The 19,365-nt window shown below is 45.4% G+C and overlaps 1 protein-coding gene across 3 annotated transcripts in view; it reads left to right on the plus strand.

Annotated features, from left to right (window-relative positions):
- Positions 1–2,752: 2,752 nt before the first annotated feature.
- The window catches only part of TSHZ2 (teashirt zinc finger homeobox 2), a 208,236-nt gene continuing 191,623 nt past the window's right edge, over positions 2,753–19,365 (plus strand). For all 3 annotated transcript variants that reach the window (XM_030963592.1, XM_030963593.1, XM_030963591.1), the window contains exon 1: positions 2,753–2,946. In XM_030963592.1, coding sequence (XP_030819452.1) covers positions 2,907–2,946 — 40 coding nt within the window. In that variant the 5' untranslated portion in view covers positions 2,753–2,906. The remainder of the gene's footprint in view (positions 2,947–19,365) is intronic.

The following is a 19,365-nucleotide window of genomic DNA, read 5'->3' on the forward strand; positions in this document are numbered from 1 at the left end:
GTATCCAAGATCCCCACAATTCCCACTGATTCGAGCAGGGCTGTTCACTCCTGGGTGAGTAATGCCAGGCAGAAGTGGAAAAATGAGTATTTTATAGTAGTGTTTTCCTATTTTATCTTTCAAACTAAGCATTTGCTTGCACCAATAAATACTTTGTTATTGCATATAAAAATTGCTGGAGTTCATACAGGGAAGGCAATCAAATAATTTCAGTGACACCAGTTAGGGGGACACTTTCATAAACACAGTCTGGTGTTGGGCTGCTGAACACAAAGGTCACTTGGGGGTTGCAGGCCTGTGCCTTGCAGATGGCCCAGTGACACCAGCTACAACACAGTGGCTCTTGCTGGTGCTTTGTAACAGACAGATATATTAAATATATTTATATTTATATTTGTCAGTATATTTATTTATATATTTATATTTGAGAGGGATGTAAATTATTCCTATTAATCCCAACAGCTTCATTAGAAAGAGTCAAATACCAAAACAGAAAAAAAAAAAAAAGCTAAAAACTCAGTTCTACAGCAACCTCTTGGTTTAAGATATGGAGTATCAGAAAAGCCACTTTTAGGAGGTCTTATACAAATTATATTTGAATACATAGAAATTAGTCTATCCTTTCCTCCTCAAATGACAATTAAACCCTCAAGGTGTTCACAGCAGCTGAAGGAAAAGCTGATGGATGGATCTGACTCTCCCTAAATCCAGGTGCCGGGGAAAATTCGGGGAGCAGAGGGCTTTCATCTGAACTTCACCAAACTTCGATGTCCAACCCTCTGATCCCTTCGTGTTCCTACGGCTGGGACACCGCAGAGTGCAGAGTGACACCCTGGGCAGGGAAGGGACCTGTCACCAGCCCTGGGCTAGCCACAGGCGGGAGGGAGCACCTGGGGGAGCATCCCCGGGCACACCCGAGGGAGCATCCCTCTGTCCTCTGCCCCGGGCACACCTGGGGGAGCATCCCCCAGCCCCGGGCACACCCCAGGGAGCATCCCTCTGTCCCCAGCCCCGGGCACACCTGGGGGAGCATCCCCCTGCCCCGGGCACACCCCAGGAGCATCCCTCTGTCCCCAGCCCCGGGCACACCTGGGGAGCATCCCCAGCCCCGGGCACACCCCAGGGAGCATCCCTCTGTCCCCAGCCCCGGGCACACCTGGGGGAGCATCCCCCTGCCCCGGGCACACCCCAGGGAGCATCCCTCTGTCCCCAGCCCCGGGCACACCTGGGGGAGCATCCCCCAGCCCCGGGCACACCCGGGGGAGCATCCCTCTGTCCCCTGCCCCGGGCACACCCCAGGGAGCATCCCTCTGTCCCCTGCCCCGGGCACACCTGGGGAGCATCCCCTGCCCCGGGCACACCCGGGGGAGCATCCCTCTGTCCCCAGCCCCGGGCACACCTGGGGGAGCATCCCTCTGTCCCCTGCCCCGGGCACACCTGGGGGAGCATCCCCCTGCCCCGGGCACACCCGGGGAGCATCCCTCTGTCCCCAGCCCCGGGCACACCTGGGGGAGCATCCCTCTGTCCCCAGCCCCGGGCACACCTGGGGGAGCATCCCTCTGTCCCCAGCCCCGGGCACACCTGAGGAGCGCCCCGGTGACCCGGCAGCCGCGGGCAGCCCAGCGGCAGGAGCGCACCGGGCCGCCCAGTGGGACCCGCGCTGCAAATCCCTCTTTTCCCCTGGAGCCGCCCTGTCTCGGGTGGATCGCACGGAGCGCCCCGGCCCCGGCTGCCCGCAGCGCCCTCGCTTGGGAAGCGCATCCTGCGGGGCCGGGGGTCAGCCCGGGGTGGTCCCGCGTGTGCGGGGGAAGGTCCCGCAAATGGAGCGGATGGTCCCGCATCGGGGGGTGGTCCCGTATGGGGGGTGTCCCCGCGTGGGGAGGGGGGGGGGGTTGTGAGGAGGGGATGTCCCCGCGTTGGGGGGGTTTGGAGAGGGGGTGTCCCCGCGTTGGGGGGTTTGGAGAGGGGTGTCCCCGCGTGGGGAGCGGTGTCCCCGCGGGGCCGGCGGGGCGGCGGCGGCGCTGGCGGCGGCGGGCGCGGTGCCGGCGCCCTGTCTCTTTAATGAACGGCTCTGCCGCCCGGCTGCGCGGAGTAAATTTCCTCCTGTCATCGGGTCGCGGAGGAGGAGTTTGTTAATGTTCAGTTTGCTCGGCGGATCGATGTTCGCTGGCATCGCCTCGCCCTGCCTGTGTGTGCGTGTGCGCGCGTGTGTGTGCGGGGCGCGCGTGTGTGTGTGTGTGTGTGTGAGCGCGTGTGCGCGCGTGTGCCCGCGCCGGGGGTGCGTGTGCGCGCGTGTGTGTGCGGATCCCACATTTCCTCCCATCCCGAGCCTCCCTGTCCGCTCCCATATCACTCACTGCCTGGCATCTGACAGCACGGAACCTGCGGCGCTCCGCGCACACACACGCACGCACACACACACACACCGCGCACACCCGGGCACCGCTCCGCCATACGGCTCTGCGAGGAGGAGGAGGACAGGACAGGGAAGGGAGGAAGCAGCCAGCCCCACAGTCTCTCCAGAGCTGCCTTTTTAATATATACAGATCTATTTTGTTATTTATTTATTACCGTTCTCTGGCACTGTGGGCGCCTTTCATTTGCTCCTGAGCTTGGATGTTTGAATCAAAGCAAAGCAAGTGTTGCAACAGTTAAAAAAAAAAAAAAAAAGCCAACCAAAAAAAAAAAAAAAAAAAAGGAGAGAGAGAGAGAGAAAGAAAGAAACCTAGATCTCTAAAATAAAATAAAAACCAAACAGGTTCCTATCAGTGAAGTGGAAAGGAGGGGGGCAGGGGAGGCTTGAGGGGGGTGCTGGGGAAGCAGCTGAGAGGCAGAGGAACACGGCTCAGGAGCGTCTCAGGGCTCTCGGATCTGGGGACAGAAGTGAGATTGGAGAAAGTAGAGCGATGCCAAGGAGGAAACAGCAAGCACCCAAACGGGCTGCAGGTAAGGAGAAGCCATCCACTTACACAGCCTCTGTCTCTCCACTCCTTCCACTCCTACCCCCCCATCTTTATTATTATTTAGGGTCACCCTTGCTTTTCCGGGCTGGATCTTTATTTATTTATCCCCCTCCCCCTCCCTTTCCCTCCGTAAGTCCGAGGAGCCAGTTCCATTCCTTATTGCCAAGGTTTTGCTCTGCACGGGCTGTCCGCTCGCCCTCCGCCGCTGGCCCCGGCTCGCCGCCGCTCCCCGCTGCCGCTGCCCGGCCGAAACTTTTCCCCCCAACTTTCTTCCCCCGGCCCCTTCTCCCCCTGCCCCTTCCCCTGCCCGAACCGAAAGCAGCCGGGCTTCCCTTTGCTTTTCGCTTTAGGATAGATTTTTTTTTCTCTCTCTTTTCTGGTTTTCCCCCCCTCCCGGTGGCTTTCGCTTTGGATCCGTGTGTTTCGCGAAGTGGGTCGGGGTGTTTAATCTTTTATTTCGCCGTATTTCTGGTGGCAGTTCTGGCCGGGTGTGTGTGTGAGAGAGCGCTGTGTGTGCCTGAAATAGTACAGGGACTCTCTCTGCTGATGAACCCGGTGGGGAAGTTCAGCCTTTGATCATCAGTGGTGAAAATTGCAACAGGAAATAAAATGAAACGTTCTGACTGTTAGAAGACAATCCACATTTTCAAATCAAATCCTTCTTTTGTTTCGTAGCCGAGTTTATATATTTGCACATGCCAAGTGGTTTTGCAATTTATTTTTTTTTTTTAACAGAAGAAAATAGTTTGCAACTTTGGAAGTGTTTTGTTTGTCATTGTAGGGTGTTCTTTATCTTTTGGGGGCCAAGAAAAAGAAACAGACGAGTGGGTCTGTATAGTAAATCTTTTCAAAGAGTTTTCTATCAGGCTCCTTAATTGCTTTTAATTTTTTTTTAATAGTGTGGTGGGGTTTTGTTTCTGGGAAGCGCAATATGGAAGTTCATTTTTCTTCTGCCAGACCCACCCACTGAAAAATCAGCTTTCCAGTTGATTGCCAGCTTTGATTTGACATTTGATTGATCACCTGTCATCTTGCTGCCTTTGATCTATTCATTCTTGATATATATCAATAAATCACTCACCATGGTAACCCAAGTGCCAATGACGTAAGGCTTGCCCTCTAGATTCTCTTAGCCAGACATGCACAATTATTATCTTGTTTGGCTTTTAATGTAGGCGGGTTTTTTCCCTTCTTTTTTCCCTTTGTGTCCTTCCTCGGATTAGTACTTTAAAGAAAACTCATATTTGATGTCTTTAGTTCAAAAATTTTCCCTCGCCCTTGTGAATATTTCCTGGGTGTAGCACAGCAAATGTGGGACAAAACGTATGGGCAAGTTTAGTGGCACACTTGAATAAACTTTGTGAAGTAGTGCTTGGGATCCACGCAGGGGGAAATGTCACCCCAGAGAAACTGGGACACGCAGAACTTTTATCAACTCTCAGCTCTGGCTGCATTTCCTCGGGTGCAGGACAATGGGCTGCAGGCAGAAGCTTTTGGGACGTGCCCAGTGAATGTACCTATGCAGGTTGGGATTCCTGGCAGGCAAAGATCCCAAATTTATGGTGATCGCCATAAATAACAGTTCTGCTAGAAATACACATGTTTATATGAATATATAAATATATATATATATATCTGTGTATTTGGGAGGCCTCTGCTGTCAGAGTTGCTATTATTATTTTCTTCACCAAGAGGTTTGATCTGAATAAGGCATTCACATTTTCAACTTGCAGGATAAATAAATAGCTGGTTTTTCATGGATGCTGATCGGCACAGTGACAGTGCTAGAACTGCTCCTTTTTTCTCTCTGTCAGGAGCATGAGGCTTCATTTTATTTGGGTTTCGAAGTAGAATTTTCACTTGGAATGTGTGTAGTATCTTTTCGTGGCAGGGCACGGTGTTCTTTTTTAGAAACATAGGATACAGTAAGTAAATTTTTGCGAGCAAAGCCCGTGCTGTTGTTTCCCGGGATTTCCCTGCTGAGATACAGTAAGAGATGTTTTTATCCAGGATCCTACAGCATTTTTAAGATCTTAGTGACAAGGGAGAAACTCGTATGACCACAATTAGATCTCTCCTTTCTCATTCTCATTACAAAACGTGCATTGCTCTTCAGTGGTGCATTTCTTTGATTAGATTTCTCCTCAGATCAGTGTTGTTTCAGGTGAGCAAAATCCTGCAAATGCAGTCCAGTTTCAGCCAGCAGAACTATTTGAAGTAGGTTTATACATTTGCAATAGTTCTCCTGCTTTGAAGTTGTATTTGTCTGTTTGTGGGGGGTAGGGGGGAGTTTCAAAGAGCAGACATGCCTGTTGTATATAGTTCTTAAAACTGACTTTCATTTTCAGGGATAATACTGAGGTTCTGTTTTGTATGGTGAAAAATACCTCAAAGTGACAGGAGACAGACTGTGCAATAAGAAATGTATCTCTCATCAAGGCTGAGAGCAAAGCTCCTTAGTCCTTTTATTTAAGGGAGTTAATACGTTATATATTACTTAATTTTCACTTTTATTTATTTTTAGTTGTACAAGTTCAAAGGTATCAGTTGCACTGCATTTTGTCTTGATGGCAGCAGAGATATTGAAGAGAAGTTTGCAACTTTTAGTTTCTTCAGATAGTTCACCTCCGAGGGAAGAAAAATGATAAGCCTTATGATTCTGGACATGCCTGCTTTTGTCATTGCTTAAAATTAAATACTATGCACAACTGTAAATAATTACTGCCATGCACTGACTTTGAAAGCAGGTTTCGAGTTTGATTAATGAATAATGTAAAGGTTAGAGAGAACCAGCGAGTGAATCAGAAGTGAGGTCCTGCTGTTAGATGAAAATCTATCTAGAGAAATATACATGGCAATTTTGTCCTTTTCTATTATTAATTTTAAGCCTTGTATTCCTAAGAAATATATTCCAGAGCATTGTAATGAAACAAGGGAGTGTAATTGGATAAATGGGGCACTATTTATATGTGGTGATGGGGATTTCTGCTCTCCGATTCCACTTTTAGAGCCACTTTATTTCACATCAACACCGAAACGATGTCAAACGCATTTTGATCTTTGCAGGGCCGAATCTTTTCTGAATCATCCCTGCTTTTTGAGAGCGTCATTTGCCAAGTCGATAGTTCTTGAGGCAGAGAGTTGCAGCTCTTTCCATCAGAGCCTGCTTTAGGATGGGATCTGTGTCTGCAGTAAACAGCCCGTGTGTGTTGGGGCTCTCACCCCAAGGCACCACAAAGGGCTTTACAAACGGGGCTCCGATTCTTCCCCGCTCAGGTGCAAATCAAACATCGCTTCCCTGGGCATCACTGAGTTCTGACTGCTCCTGTGAGCAAGAGGAGGCTCAGGCCCACAAACTCCTTCATCCTTCAGCAAAATGCAGCCACGTCTGGGGCAAAAGTCTCGTAACGATTCCATAACAAATGGTAATATATTAACAGGAGGGTGGAAAAAGGGTGGAAGCAAGCAGAATTGCTATTCAGATTTTATTCCTAGGGGTATGAAATAGCTTTCAAACACAATTTCACTGGATTAAACTCTCCTTTCCCCTGCAGCTTGTTTAAATGTGCATATTTTATTTTGTGATCATGAATTGGTAGTTTGCTTTTTTAAAGCCTGCAAAGAGGAATCCGGACTTAACGCCCTTTGCGGGTGAAATTTTATATTTCTTCTTTTCTTTCTCTCTCAGCCCCGACAGACTAGCTAACAACCAAAGCTGGGGAGAAGTACAGCAGAAGCAGGTCTCAGGCACATTTATTCTGTTTATTGGAGCTGTAGAATAACACGGGTTTGTTTTTGGAAGAGTCCTCATAGAGCAGCAAGCAGAAGATGGTGAGCAGGGAGTTCTTTAAAGCTGCAGCTTGCACCTTAGTAGGAAAGGTTATTTAAACCAGAATTGTATTTAGAATGTGAAATTCTGCTTGTGCAGAGAGCAGAGTAAATAACCAGCAAGGCTTGCTCCCTGTATTTCTATGGTGAAAGGCAGCCAGATATCTCTGTAAATGTATCCAGGAGCTCTGTGGCTGTTCCAGGATTGTTTGTATCCTTTCTAACAGGGGCAATGGCAGCAGATTCCAGGGAAGCAGTGCTGAATGAAACTGTAGAAATGGCAGCACTGTTTTGTTTCAACATCCTCCAGAAAAGCAACTGCACATCAAAACCACCTAAACAGTTCATGCCTCAGAACCCTTCACTTACAGTGCACATCACAATGCTGACAGATGACAAAAAGGCCAAGGTGTTCACAAACAAGAGGGGCCTTTAAATCCTGGTTAATTAAATATCTTCAAAAATAGGTACTTTTGCAACTAAAGAGGCACCAAAATTAGTCGCCATCTGCGTTAAATTCTGCAGTCGGCTTCTAAGCCCAAAGCTGCTCGGAAATTTTTTTTCCCGTGTCAGAACTCAGGCCTGAACGGGACAATTTGAAATCTCGTTCATTTTAGTGCCTATTTCCCTATTTCAATTTTCCTCTCATCTATCCAAGCCCAGTATCTCCCCACTATCTGAAGAGCGGGGCGCACCCAGAGTTCAGCCCCCGTGACTGGGAAACAAAGGACATTTCCATCAGCAAATGACACAATTTTACAGCACTTTTGAAAGCGTGTCCATTGTCAGAAATTCTGGTGCATAACTGCTCTCCCTCCTCCATGCTCTCTGAGAAGCCCATTTTCTCCAAACCGGCAGCATTTTGGAAATTTCCTCCCGCAGCTTTCTCCTCCTGAATTTTGCTCTCATTTTCATCACCCACCTCAAGGAGCTGTCTCCCCTAGCAGAGGTCCCTGGAGTCCCTCGGTAGCACAGGGCCAGGGTGAGCTTGTCTGCCGTCTTTTGCCTTCCCATCCCGATGAGGACATCACTCCCAGAGAGCAACTCCAGACTCGCGGAGAAAAAAAAGCTGTCAGTTGCTGTGGCTGCAATTCCCAACTTAGCAGCAGCAGAGGGAATGGAACTGTACTCTATCAATTACAGTTGGAACCAGAGGCTAAACACTTATTATGTTAAGCTATTGTGCAGATCTTAAGAGCTCAAATGTAAAAAAAATATCATGTCAGCTGGTGGAGGGGAGAATAAGGCCTGCTTCTTCCACTGGATGACGTATTATTAGCAAAGGCAAAGTAAAATTATTCAAATTCTGTTTAATGCGTCTCATGTTGAGATGTGTGTGCCACGTTCTGCCTTAAAAAGGTGGGATCCTATGGACTCTGCTGCTAGAACAAGCCTTTGTTTTTCCCTCTTCTCTGCAAAATGAAAATATTTGTGAAGTTTTACCTCCAAAGCGTGCTCACGCAAGCAGAGAGACATTTTCATTTGCCTCCCAATCTGATACAGGAGCCAAGTGGAACCACATTACACTCCAAGCTGAAATCTTCCATTTCATTCATGCAAGAGCAGGGATTTTTCATTACCTATTTAATTACAATCATTTACATGAGAGTGGGCCCAGTTCAGCAGCTCTTACTCAGCACTTTGCTTCAGTGGGTGACTGGCCTGTGGAAGGACTGGCTGTGTAAGACTGGGCTCTCCAGCTACAAAATTCAATATATATGTTCCTGGAGAAGCATTCTGCCTCTGAAGAGGGACCAGATTCTTCCATTAAACTTTAAATCCAGGGCCAGTTCTGCTTGGAACTTCTGTTCCTAATGCTTCTGAGCTATTCTTTCCTGAAGGCTGGATGACTGAGATATTCTTCTTGCTCGGCCAACTTCCCTCCCCAGTCACGTTTCCGTGCTCTGTGTTAATTACTGAGCACTGGTTCTGGGTACCAGGAGGTGAGATGGGCTTTTTAAAAAACCTTTTTTAAGGCACGGTGTTCATGTTGTGCACAGGGGCGGCAGCTCTCAAGAAAATGCTTGAAAATGGGGTTGCAAATCCAAAGCCTGAAAGTTCCATGTGCTTTTAGGGGCTAAAAGTAGTTATTTCTCATTAAGGTGGCTTCTCACTCGAGGCTGTTGGCACAGGGTAATTTTTACGGTGTTATAATAACGGCTTCTGCAACTCAGAAGTACCTTGACAGCAAACCGTGTATTTTTTAAGATTTCAAGGAGAAAAGCATCACAGAAGCACAGTGTTTCCCATTAGATTTACACATCCCTCTTCAACTGTTGCTGGCTTTTCATCCATTACCTTGTGAGCTTTCTCAGGCAAAAAAAAAGAAGTGGAAAAACTGGTCTTCTGATCTAATTGTTGCATTAAGTGTTTCATTTAGAAAAATGAAGAGAATCTTTGTTTCCCTAAAAGAAATATTTTCCCCCTTTGCCCTAGGAAAGAGAAAGGCACAACAATAGCTTCAAAATGACAGGATCTGATCGTGAAAAATACAGAGTTTCTAACGTGCAGCGCCTGATGGTCCCAAGTACTGGTAAAATTCCACAGTTAAATAGAACAAACAGTCCTAAATGTCTGAGAAACGGATCCTTTTCAGGCATGCACACATCCATACCTGCAAGGGAGAAAAGTGCCTGTCTGGGAGAGGGATGCACCTGCAGAGCTCGGTTCTTCAGAGCAGGTTTTGATTATTGCACCAATCTTTGCCCAAATGTTACAACTGCGCTGTGAGCAGTGGTGTCCCCTCAAAGTCCTTTGTTAGGGTTTATTTTCTTCAAACCCCCAGCTCCTGGAGTCTGATGATGATTACGCAAGTGTCCAATATGCATTTTAAAAGGAAATTTATTTCAAACTGCTCGCTCTGGAGAGGAGCTTGAAAACAAGCAGGCTGGAAGTTCTTAGGGAGAAGAAAAATGCCTTGATTCTCAGAGTGACTGTTTTTAACTTCCCATCGTTTTCAGCCAGTCCCATGATTTTTGAGGTTGTGCTTTGTGCTTTTTGTATAAACAAGGTTGGCAGTATTGCTTTTGCCTGATTCTGGTGATGAACTGGTGTGTGTGTGTCTGGGTGTATAATTATAGACATACACACACATAATATCAGTAAACAAAATACTGAACATAATGATGGAGTGGAGCTGTGTGAATTGGAGCTCTGGCTTTGTGTTGCCATAAACAAAGCAGTTCTGAGAGCTCAGACCATCGGTTCTTGAGGAGTGACTTTCAATTGAAGTTTCCTGGAGATTGCTTTTAGTGGCAATTAAATCTAGAAAGTTAATAGGCAGCAACTGCTCTTTATAGGATAAATACTACGAGGAATGCACAGCCTACCTTTTTCCCAGATATAATCAGGCTGAACTTTATTGAAAAAAAATTTACAACTAGCAACATTAATGCTGTATTTTTATTGTATTAATGCAAATGAGATGCTGACTTCGTTCTTTCATCTCCATGGCTTGTATCTATTAGAGCTGTATCTTATTCCTTTCTGTGTCTTTTCTCCCTGTGTTCTGTAAACTGCTCTCCTCTAATGATACTGAGGCTCATTAAAGTTACTCCCAATGCTAAAGAGACTCGGGGAAACATCCTGAGCTCTGGATGGCTGTGGAAAAGCACAACTACCGAGTAGATGGGGGAAACTAATCCAGATCAAGCCCTGCATTCCCGTTTTGGGAAACCTTTAAAACTGATGGGTCTAACAGGAAGAAAAGGCTCACAGGAAGGACTGTGTGCTGCAAAGAACAGGTCATTTTCAACTCACAGCCCTACCTGACAAAGATAAAAAGCAATAAAGTTTTAAGGAGCTCGCTGGCTCTTCCTGCATCTCTCTCAAAAGACTCATTTAATTGAAAAGCCTGTTGTGCTTGTTTTTATGCATGTAAAACAGAAAAGGGGCAATTTTGCACAGGGCCTGATATTCCAGCACAATATAATTGGAACTCTTCCTTCCTGCTTTTTAAGTCTCTCTGTTCATATAAAATTAAGACCCACTTATCTTAAATTGTAGTAAATCTCATCCAATATTGCTTTCATAACTTAAAAAAGGCTGTTACATATTCCCAAAGCAACTTTGCTGAAGTGATACTGGGTCTGTTTATGTGGAATCGGTGCAGGATTCCTATTGAAAAAAGGAGCAGCTTACAGTTCTTGTTTTTAATGAAAATAATTAAGTTCTCTAGAATACCTTGATAGCTCAGATGTTTTTTTTCCTAGTGAAACTCTGCTTAGAGGAAATTGGAATGAAAATCTGCATGTTGCAGTTTGGTGTGTGCAGACAACAACCTTATTTCTATCACTCACCCTGCACTTGGACAGAAGTAATTTCTATTTTTCAAAGAGAGATTTTACTCTGAATTTTCCATATATAAATATTTTTTGTGTGAATTGCGCGGTGAATCACCAGCACAATTTATAAGGTCTGCAATTTTCTTTGTACATATAGGAAGAACTCATTTGCTCCCCACAGGGTGAGTGGACTTCACAGGAAAACGCTGTGTCTTTTATGATTTTATGTTTTGTATCGAAGAAACCTTGTGCCAGCTGCTGTATTGGTCTACCCAAATTATTTTTTTATGTGTTTTTCAGCCGTGTCATGCCATACATAAGCACAGTACAAGTAGCATTAAATTAACATGGGAAAGGAGAAAGAAGCTAAGCAGTTATATTGATCATCTGTAGTATTAAATGCTAAAAAAATTAAAAGCTTTCCAGTGCTTTTGATTAGCTACGTGGATCCTGCTCGTATTTGTGTCCTTTGTTAGGCAGTGGAGCAATATTTCTCCACACTTAGCACCTTTCTTCTGTGGATTTCTTGCTGATACTCCCCAGAATAACCCCAGAGATGTGCAATATTTCCTCTCAGTTGTACAGAAAGGTGAATTGAACCCAGGAGGTTTTACCTAATTTGCTCAAGGTCAAGCAGCGTTTGCTCCCAATTCCCTGCTCGAGGTACTAGGTCACATTTCTACCATCAGAGCATTTCCAGGAGGGAAGTCTGGCCTGGAAGATCAAGGCATCCCCTGGCCTGTGCTGAGGAAGAAAAGGGAACAGCCCAGCTGGGACCCTGGGGAAGTTGGGAATGCAGTTTCACCCCTCCCATGCAATTCCCTGTGCTGGTGGAAGGGGCTCTTTGCTCATGGCCAGGAGCTCCCAGAAATGGCAGGGCTCATGGTCTGAGAAAGCAGAGCTCTGTTAATTCTACCATGCCAAGGGAGCTTGACTAAGCAAGACTTTTAGACAGAATAATCAAGTTTTTGACATTCTGGTTTTTGGTCAGCGTTAAGTTTCTGGACCAGAGAATTTGGTTCCTGTTACTTTTCTTCCCATAAACTGTTCTGCATTTCTTTGGAGAGCTGGATGTGACTGTCTATAGAGCATTGCCCTAAGAAATATGTAAAACCTGGTGTAATTGCAGCTGAACAGGCCATACACATTTTCCTCCACCCAGACTGCCAGAGGTGGCTGGAATTCTCTGGTGATAGAGCTTGAGGCTCAGCTTGCAGTCCTAGGGGTCTAACTCCTTACATGGGCAGCTAAAGAGAGACCTGAATTTTCAAAAGCCTTTAGCACCAAATTCCCATGGACCTCCCTCAGTTCCCTCTCTTGTGTAAACTGGAATTGGGCCTCAATCAAGGGCACTTTTATGTTGTTTCCCTGGACTGGAGATGTATGTATTGCCTATAGAAGAAATATGGTGCAGGTAATAGCCTCTGGATTCATTAAGGGTTGTTTATGTTTATTTTCACACCGTATTACCTCTCAGCAATGGTTGTTTCAGCCATTATATTGACAGGAACTCTGAATAAATCTTAGGTAATATGGGGCTGATCTGCCTTACCTGGGAGACCACCTGCTACCCTCTCGAGCAGAGGTGCTGAATCACCAGGTAGGGCTTTCTTCTCCAGAGCTGGGGACTTGGGAGGCTCTCCCGTGGCTCCTTTTCATGTGGAAATTAATACTTGCCTCTATTTCTGAATAGTAGGTTATTAGAGTTCGTATGCAAATTCCCAGGATGGGAATTTGTCTCTCGTTGATAATTGATATAATAATATATATTTTTAGTGGTCCAAAGTCCTTGAGCTCGAGCCTTGTATATGTAATTTATGTTTATTTCTTACTGTTATTAACTGTAATTTAGTTGTTGGCGCCTTTCATTGCCTTAGATTGAAGGGAATGTCTCTCCCCATTGCCCCTCCATAAACAATGCCCTCTCAGGGTTCCTTCTCCTGTATCCTTGCCCAGACATTTCCTAGCCTGTCAAATACTGTCATTTTATTCCTTACAGATCATTCACAGTACGTCTCCTGTTGCACACACAAATAAGGAACAAATGCAATCAGGATGCATCATCGTTTAGCATAACAAATAAAAGCCGATCTGTGCAGATTTGCCTTAAAGTGTCTCTTAATATGTATTGTCAAAATGTCTGAAGATGTCTCTACCTCGTAAGAGTTTAATTATTTGTGACAATTAAACTAATATTCAGAGCAGGAAAAAAAAAATAAGGGATTAAATATTTTCTCTTGTCAAAAGCTAACAAAACATCACCTGGCAGAGCAAACTCTTTAAATTTTGTGTTTCAAGCAGACCTTAGAAAGGAAAAAGCACCAGAACAAAATTACAGGGCCTGGATTTGGTATGGAATTTGAGGAAACTGTATTTTTAAAACTAGACCAAAATTTAAAGGCACATCATTAAAGTATATATCAATAATGAGCAGCTGAATACTTGATGATTAAAAAGAGTTTCTATCAATTTTTAAGGCAGTGCTGAAATTTATGGCCAAGGGCTGCTCTGACTGAATCAGGGACTCAGATCTGGGATTTTCAGCCTCGCCTGGTTATTGTTTTACTCGTGCATGAGAAAAAACAGCTCAAATATGACAGCAGAAATCATCAGCCTTTTCTGTGGTTAGAATTACAGATGTATTTTTTTGTTTTGTTTTTTGTCTGATGAGTTCTTTCTCCATCTGGGTTGTTCAGACTGGAGAGGCAAGGTGCAGTGAATAGGGCAGGGCAAGTAGCCAACACTGGTGCCCAGGGCTCAGCATCTTCACCTGCCTGGCAGGCCTTGAATGTAGTAAAAGTTCAGATGTGTGATAGCAAAAGTAGGGGAAAAATAGGAAAAATCTTGAACAGAACAGAAAACCAGCATAATCCTTGAGAGCAGTGTTGTGTGGATGTGGGAGTACTGGATAGCCCAGGGCATGGCAGCAATAACTTCTGTGTTATGGACTCAACAGTTCTTATAGTCCAGATTGTTTGGGGTTTCCTGTTGAGAAGTTTAATTTCTACTGGTTCTAATGTTTCCAGTTCTGAGCTGCTCGAAGAGACCATTTCCATTATTAAAATCTGTGTTTTCTTTCTTAAGATGTTCTTCCTGTAATTTAGGGTAGGATGTTATTTGGCAAAAAATTAGAAGACGTTCATCAGGGTTTATTTCAAAGCTGTGGGACCACTGAGCTTTCTGGCAGTGACGTGAACATTTTTCAGAGACATCTTCTGCTTTCCCTGAGAAAATCCACCCAAATTTGTCTGACTTATAAAGCCTAAAAGTTGCTGTTGCCAAAGAATTTTTAGAAGGTGACACAGCATTCTCCAACGTGCCATCCCCACCACACATGCTCTGTTCTTGGTTTCTCTTTTTCAATTACATTCCCTTAAAAAAGAGTTGAGCTGGGGATAAGTAGGGCAGTGGCTGCAGGGGCAGCCATGGGTCTGAGCAGAAGGAAAATGAAGAAAAGGTTTTGTTTGTGTTTAGCTGGAGCACAGTCCTTGAGGGAGGAAGCAGAGCAATTTAGGGAGCAGAACGTGGACAAGAGGGGCAGAAAGCATAAAATGATCAAATATCCACAGCAAACAGGGGTAAACTCGTGTGCATGCCTTTATTGCCTGGTCAGTGTAGAGCACCACGGTGACCGTGAGCTCGTGCTGGGAGCACGGCCGGCAGCTCCTGCCCGGTCAGACCTGCATGGGAGCTGGTGTAGCTGCACCCCTGGGACTCCCAGCAGGCTGCCCCAAAGCCTGTACTCATCCACACCTCACACACAGAAAGGAGGTGTGCAGGAAATCCATCCAGCCCAGCTGGGAACAAACCCTGCCGGGCCGTGCCGGGCTGGGCTGGCAGCGCTAGGCCTGAGGGGCCGCCATGGCCTGGTGGGCCCGGCGCGCGTGAGGCGGGACCTTCTTCTGTGGGGAAAAATTCAAAAAATCCCCTTAAAATTGGCCAGAGCTGTGCCCCCCATGCCAGCTGAATGGCAGAGATGAGATCCCATCCATAGGCATGGTGCAGGCAGTTCAGGAAAAGTGCAAAACCCAATGGAAAGGAGGAAAATCGCGATTCCTGGTGCGGGAACCAGGAGAAGATGGTGCCGGGCAGGCGCAGGGCTGCCCTTGGATGGCAGAGCCAACAGGAGAGTGGAAGAGCTCAGGCAGCACATGGACAGGTTGGTGACCCCATACAAAATGTGTGGCAATGGTATAGCTGATATATTTGATATGTTTGGTGTGTTTGGGAGGTGTTGGAGTGTGGGACAGGGGTTTGGTCAGTGGCGGCGCCAGGCCTGGCATGGCCGGGGTGGCTCAGGCTGAAGGGAGCGTGGGCACTCTGGGCAGTGAAGGAGCTGTGGTACAAAAGCAGCTCGGAGACAACACAAAGAATCCTGCCAGGAGTTTCAACCACAGATATCTGTGCAGATAAAAGGCTTGCTAGTCTGAGAGCTCTTCTCTTGCCCCAACATGCCCATGGTGGAGGGCTGGTCCCTGGGTCGCTGTGTGGGTAACTGCCCTGGGCCCCTGAGGCTCTCACTTAGGTTTTACTCAGAGACAGGGGTTTATTTTATTTCATTTTGTTTGCTGCCCCATGGGAGTTTTTTCCTATAAATCTGATCTTTCTATCTGAAAGTCAGTGACAAAACTCGAATCAGGCTCAGCAGAGCAGGTTGCCTTCAGGTTATTGTACTGGTTTGTGTCACCTCCAGCATTTATGCATTAAATAACTAAAATCCTGAGAATGTTAATCTAGAAAACAGTCATCTCTGCATTACTCTTTTGCTGTTTTGGTGAACTTATTAAAGATTTTACAAACTTGTGATTTGGGTTAAACAAATGTAAATCATGTGGAGAAAGAGTTGCAGGAACACAGAGGAATGTTATGATGCCATCAACATCTGGGTTTCCATTTGTTTCGATTAGGGACATTTTACCTTAATCATTCCCAAACATGTCTGCTAAAATCCCTTCTTTCATTTTTTATCACCTATGAGGTGCAGCAGAGTTTCAATTTGTGTGTGTGTGTTAGGGTAAAAGTGCTGAAATTTGTTGTTGCTGTGAGCATACGAACAGTCTCATTTTTATATTAGTCCTCCCTCTTTATAATTGTTTGGAAACATTTTGATTCAGTTAAAATGCACTATTTCCAATATACAAAGTATGAGCAGGGGAGCAAGGGAGCGATTACGAGTTTCTCCAAGGAAATAAGCATCTCTTAGCCATCATCCTGCAACTGGGAAAGTTCTAATACATGACATCTCTGTAATGTAACCTAATAATATTTTTTTTTAAAACAGTGATGTAATGGGGAGAGTGACCTGGACTTTGTAAAAGTTCCTCTACTTACTTCAGATCCCCAAGGGCAATGTAACATTCTAGACAGTGTTTTATATGCCCTGATTAAAATGTAACATATTTTTGCATTTCCTGTGCAGTGACCTGTTAGTGCTCATAGACAGAACACTTAAAGAACAGTTACAAGGAGACATTTCCAAATGTGCCTAATACGGGCGAGTTTTTATAACATTCTTATTTCATTTGAAATTGCAGCTACAGCAGGAACCATTCAGACGGCGCATTGATTTAACTTTTTAATCCACTGTTTTGCTACGTCAAGTAAAATAAATGTTTGTTTTTAGCTCCCTTTTTTTGCATTGCTAAAACTCGTAACTACTCGCTTTAAGCTTGGGATTCTAAAGGGAGCTACATTATCTGAGATTTAAAGCTTGCTTTTTGTAGCTGCTTTCTCACAACTCCCCCAAGAAAAAAAAATACAAAAGTACAACTTTAGCAAAAAGGGCTTTTATATCTCTATCAATTATAGAAACACCAGCTGCAGTAGATTACAAGTGTGTTTGGCTGATTGTGATGTTGTGTGGGGAAAACTGTCACAAGGAGCTGGATGCTGTTCTCCCCGGCAGCTCCGGGATGTCGCTCAGCTCGGCTCCCCGGGCTCAGCAGCGCTGCTGCCAGGGCTGGGGTGGGCACAGCCAGCTCTGGATGGAGCACGTGTCCTGGAGAAAGGATGGAATGTGGGCACAAGTGTGAACCGTGTGTCACTGTGTGCATGTGCTGCTCTGGGAGCTGGGCAGAGCCGCACAGGGACAGACCTGGCCCAGCAGCCTCTGGGGACAGCCGCTCCACTCAGTGTTCTGTGTTTTTTGCACCCGAGATATTTACTTTTGCTTTTTTGAAGAAGAAAGTGGGGGAAAAGGCACCACAGAACAAAAATTGTTTGACCAGCCCATAAAGGTAATGCAGCTGGAAGTCGTGGATAAAAGAATTATGATATCAAGACAGCAGTGCAAGATGGGCAGTTTAGGATATTTGGTGCTGTTGAGCTCAGGAAAAAATTAATGTCTCAACGTGTGTGTAGGTCATTATCACTCTACTAAAACCTGGCTACAAAGGTAGCAGCCCAAGGGCTCTCACTTGGTTGTGCCTTGGTTTCTATGTCATTTATCTTACTGTGCTTTGGTCACTCTGGGAGGATGTGGTTGGGCCCTGGTTTATTTTAACAAAGAGAATCTGACATAGGAAAGTTCCATGTATACTTTACAGTGAAAATGCAATTTTCTATTTTCATTTAATCCCAGGAATGTTGGCATTTTCCAGGCTGTCAAACAAATGAGTGCCCTGGAGGACAGTTAGATGTGTCTGTCTAGTTCATCTATCTAATCTACCTCATTTCTGATGTGCCCATCACCACGGTGTCTAGGCAGAAAGTATCTGCCTTGATTTTGCTTTTCATCTTTATTGGCTGTGGTAACCTAATTGAGTCCTAAGAGCTTTCAGATTCATCTGCAAAAATAATAACAAAAACATTATCAGAATAATGATTCATATTTGCACTCTTACTCAGAATTTCCCTTTCTGTTCTGAGTGTATTTGGTTAGTGGATTACTGTTGTTTTATCTAGAAGAGGTTATGCTTTGGAGGTGTATTAAATTGGAATTTTACTTGAGTCAGCAGTGAGTCAAAACTTCATTTGGCTACTGAAGTGAATTCACTCATGTCTTCTAACTTCCTTCTGCATTTCTCTGCAGAAGTTGACTTCATTTACTCAGCCACCCAGTCTAGCATCTGCATCTGTTCTCTGACCCCTTGTCATATAAACCATAGGTAAAGGTAATAAAAAGCAATAGAAATCGTGGCTTCAAAAATGTTATCTTCCTTTGGAAGCCCTGGTTTCTGTTACAGTTAACTGCTTCTCTCTGTGCCAATTAGCTAAAAAGGCATGGTTGGACTGAAGTGAGTGGTTTTCCAGGAGCAGAGGCCTTGCTGAGGGGAGATAAAGTGCTGCTGCTGATTTGCTGGGTGGGTGCACGTGGGGAAAAGGTGCTGCAAGGGCCGGGGTGTGCCAGCCCTGCAGTCACCATGTGTCACTCACTGTCACACTTCCTTTAGAAGCATGGCTGCAGGGGATCTGCATGGCTGTGTGCCACCTTCTGCTTTTAAAAATGGGTCCCAAGGAGTGATCAGGCCACAGCAGTCAATAAACTGGTGTTGGAGAGGCTGAATAACCAGCGTGGTGCTCGTTGAGGGAAAGAGTTCGCTGAAAACGCTGCAAACTCTCACCTCTAATTGAATTTGATCTCAGCTGTACAGTTACATACAGCCCCTTTTCTACTCCTCTCCTACTTCTGTGGAAAGTGTCTTTATAAAGCTGCCCCTCAAAGATAATTTCATTGAGAGCCAGACGTTTCATACGTGACAGTGATTTCTAATCCCATCTGGACTGGCAGATCGCAGATTCCCAGCCCGTGGCCTCAGCCTGTAACATGAGTTCACACAAACACAGTAAAACCATTGCTCTGGCACTTCAGTTTGTCCTGGAGTGATTAAGAGATGGATTGCTCTTTGTAAGATTTAATTTCATCTTCCGGGTATTTGCAGTGGACGAAAGTATGGACATGATTACATTTCACAGGTTTTTTCTGTGATTTAGAACAAAAATTATTAGCAGAGCTGGCTCAGCAAGGAATTTCTGATGTAATCTATACCAGTTACAGGCAAGGGGTGTGGTAATAGGGAAAGAAAAAGGAGGGCTAAGTGTTTATCCCAGTTGACTGAGACAGAAAACAGGACTGGCAGGATGACAAACTGGCATAACCTTACAGTAGAAAGTGCAACGAATCCAACAAAAGTTCCAGCCATAATGTGAGGTTTTTAAAAGAGCCAGGTCTGGGAGAGGAGTTTCTTGGTGCATCCTACAGCGCAGCTAAAGCAGGCAGGATGAAGATCCACACCATAGAGTTTCTGTAGGTACTGGGGCAGTATGTGACTTAAATTGGTGTGAGGAGGTGG

This window comes from Camarhynchus parvulus, chromosome 20 (genome assembly GCF_901933205.1).
Source record: "Camarhynchus parvulus chromosome 20, STF_HiC, whole genome shotgun sequence".
Lineage (NCBI taxonomy): Eukaryota > Metazoa > Chordata > Aves > Passeriformes > Thraupidae > Camarhynchus > Camarhynchus parvulus.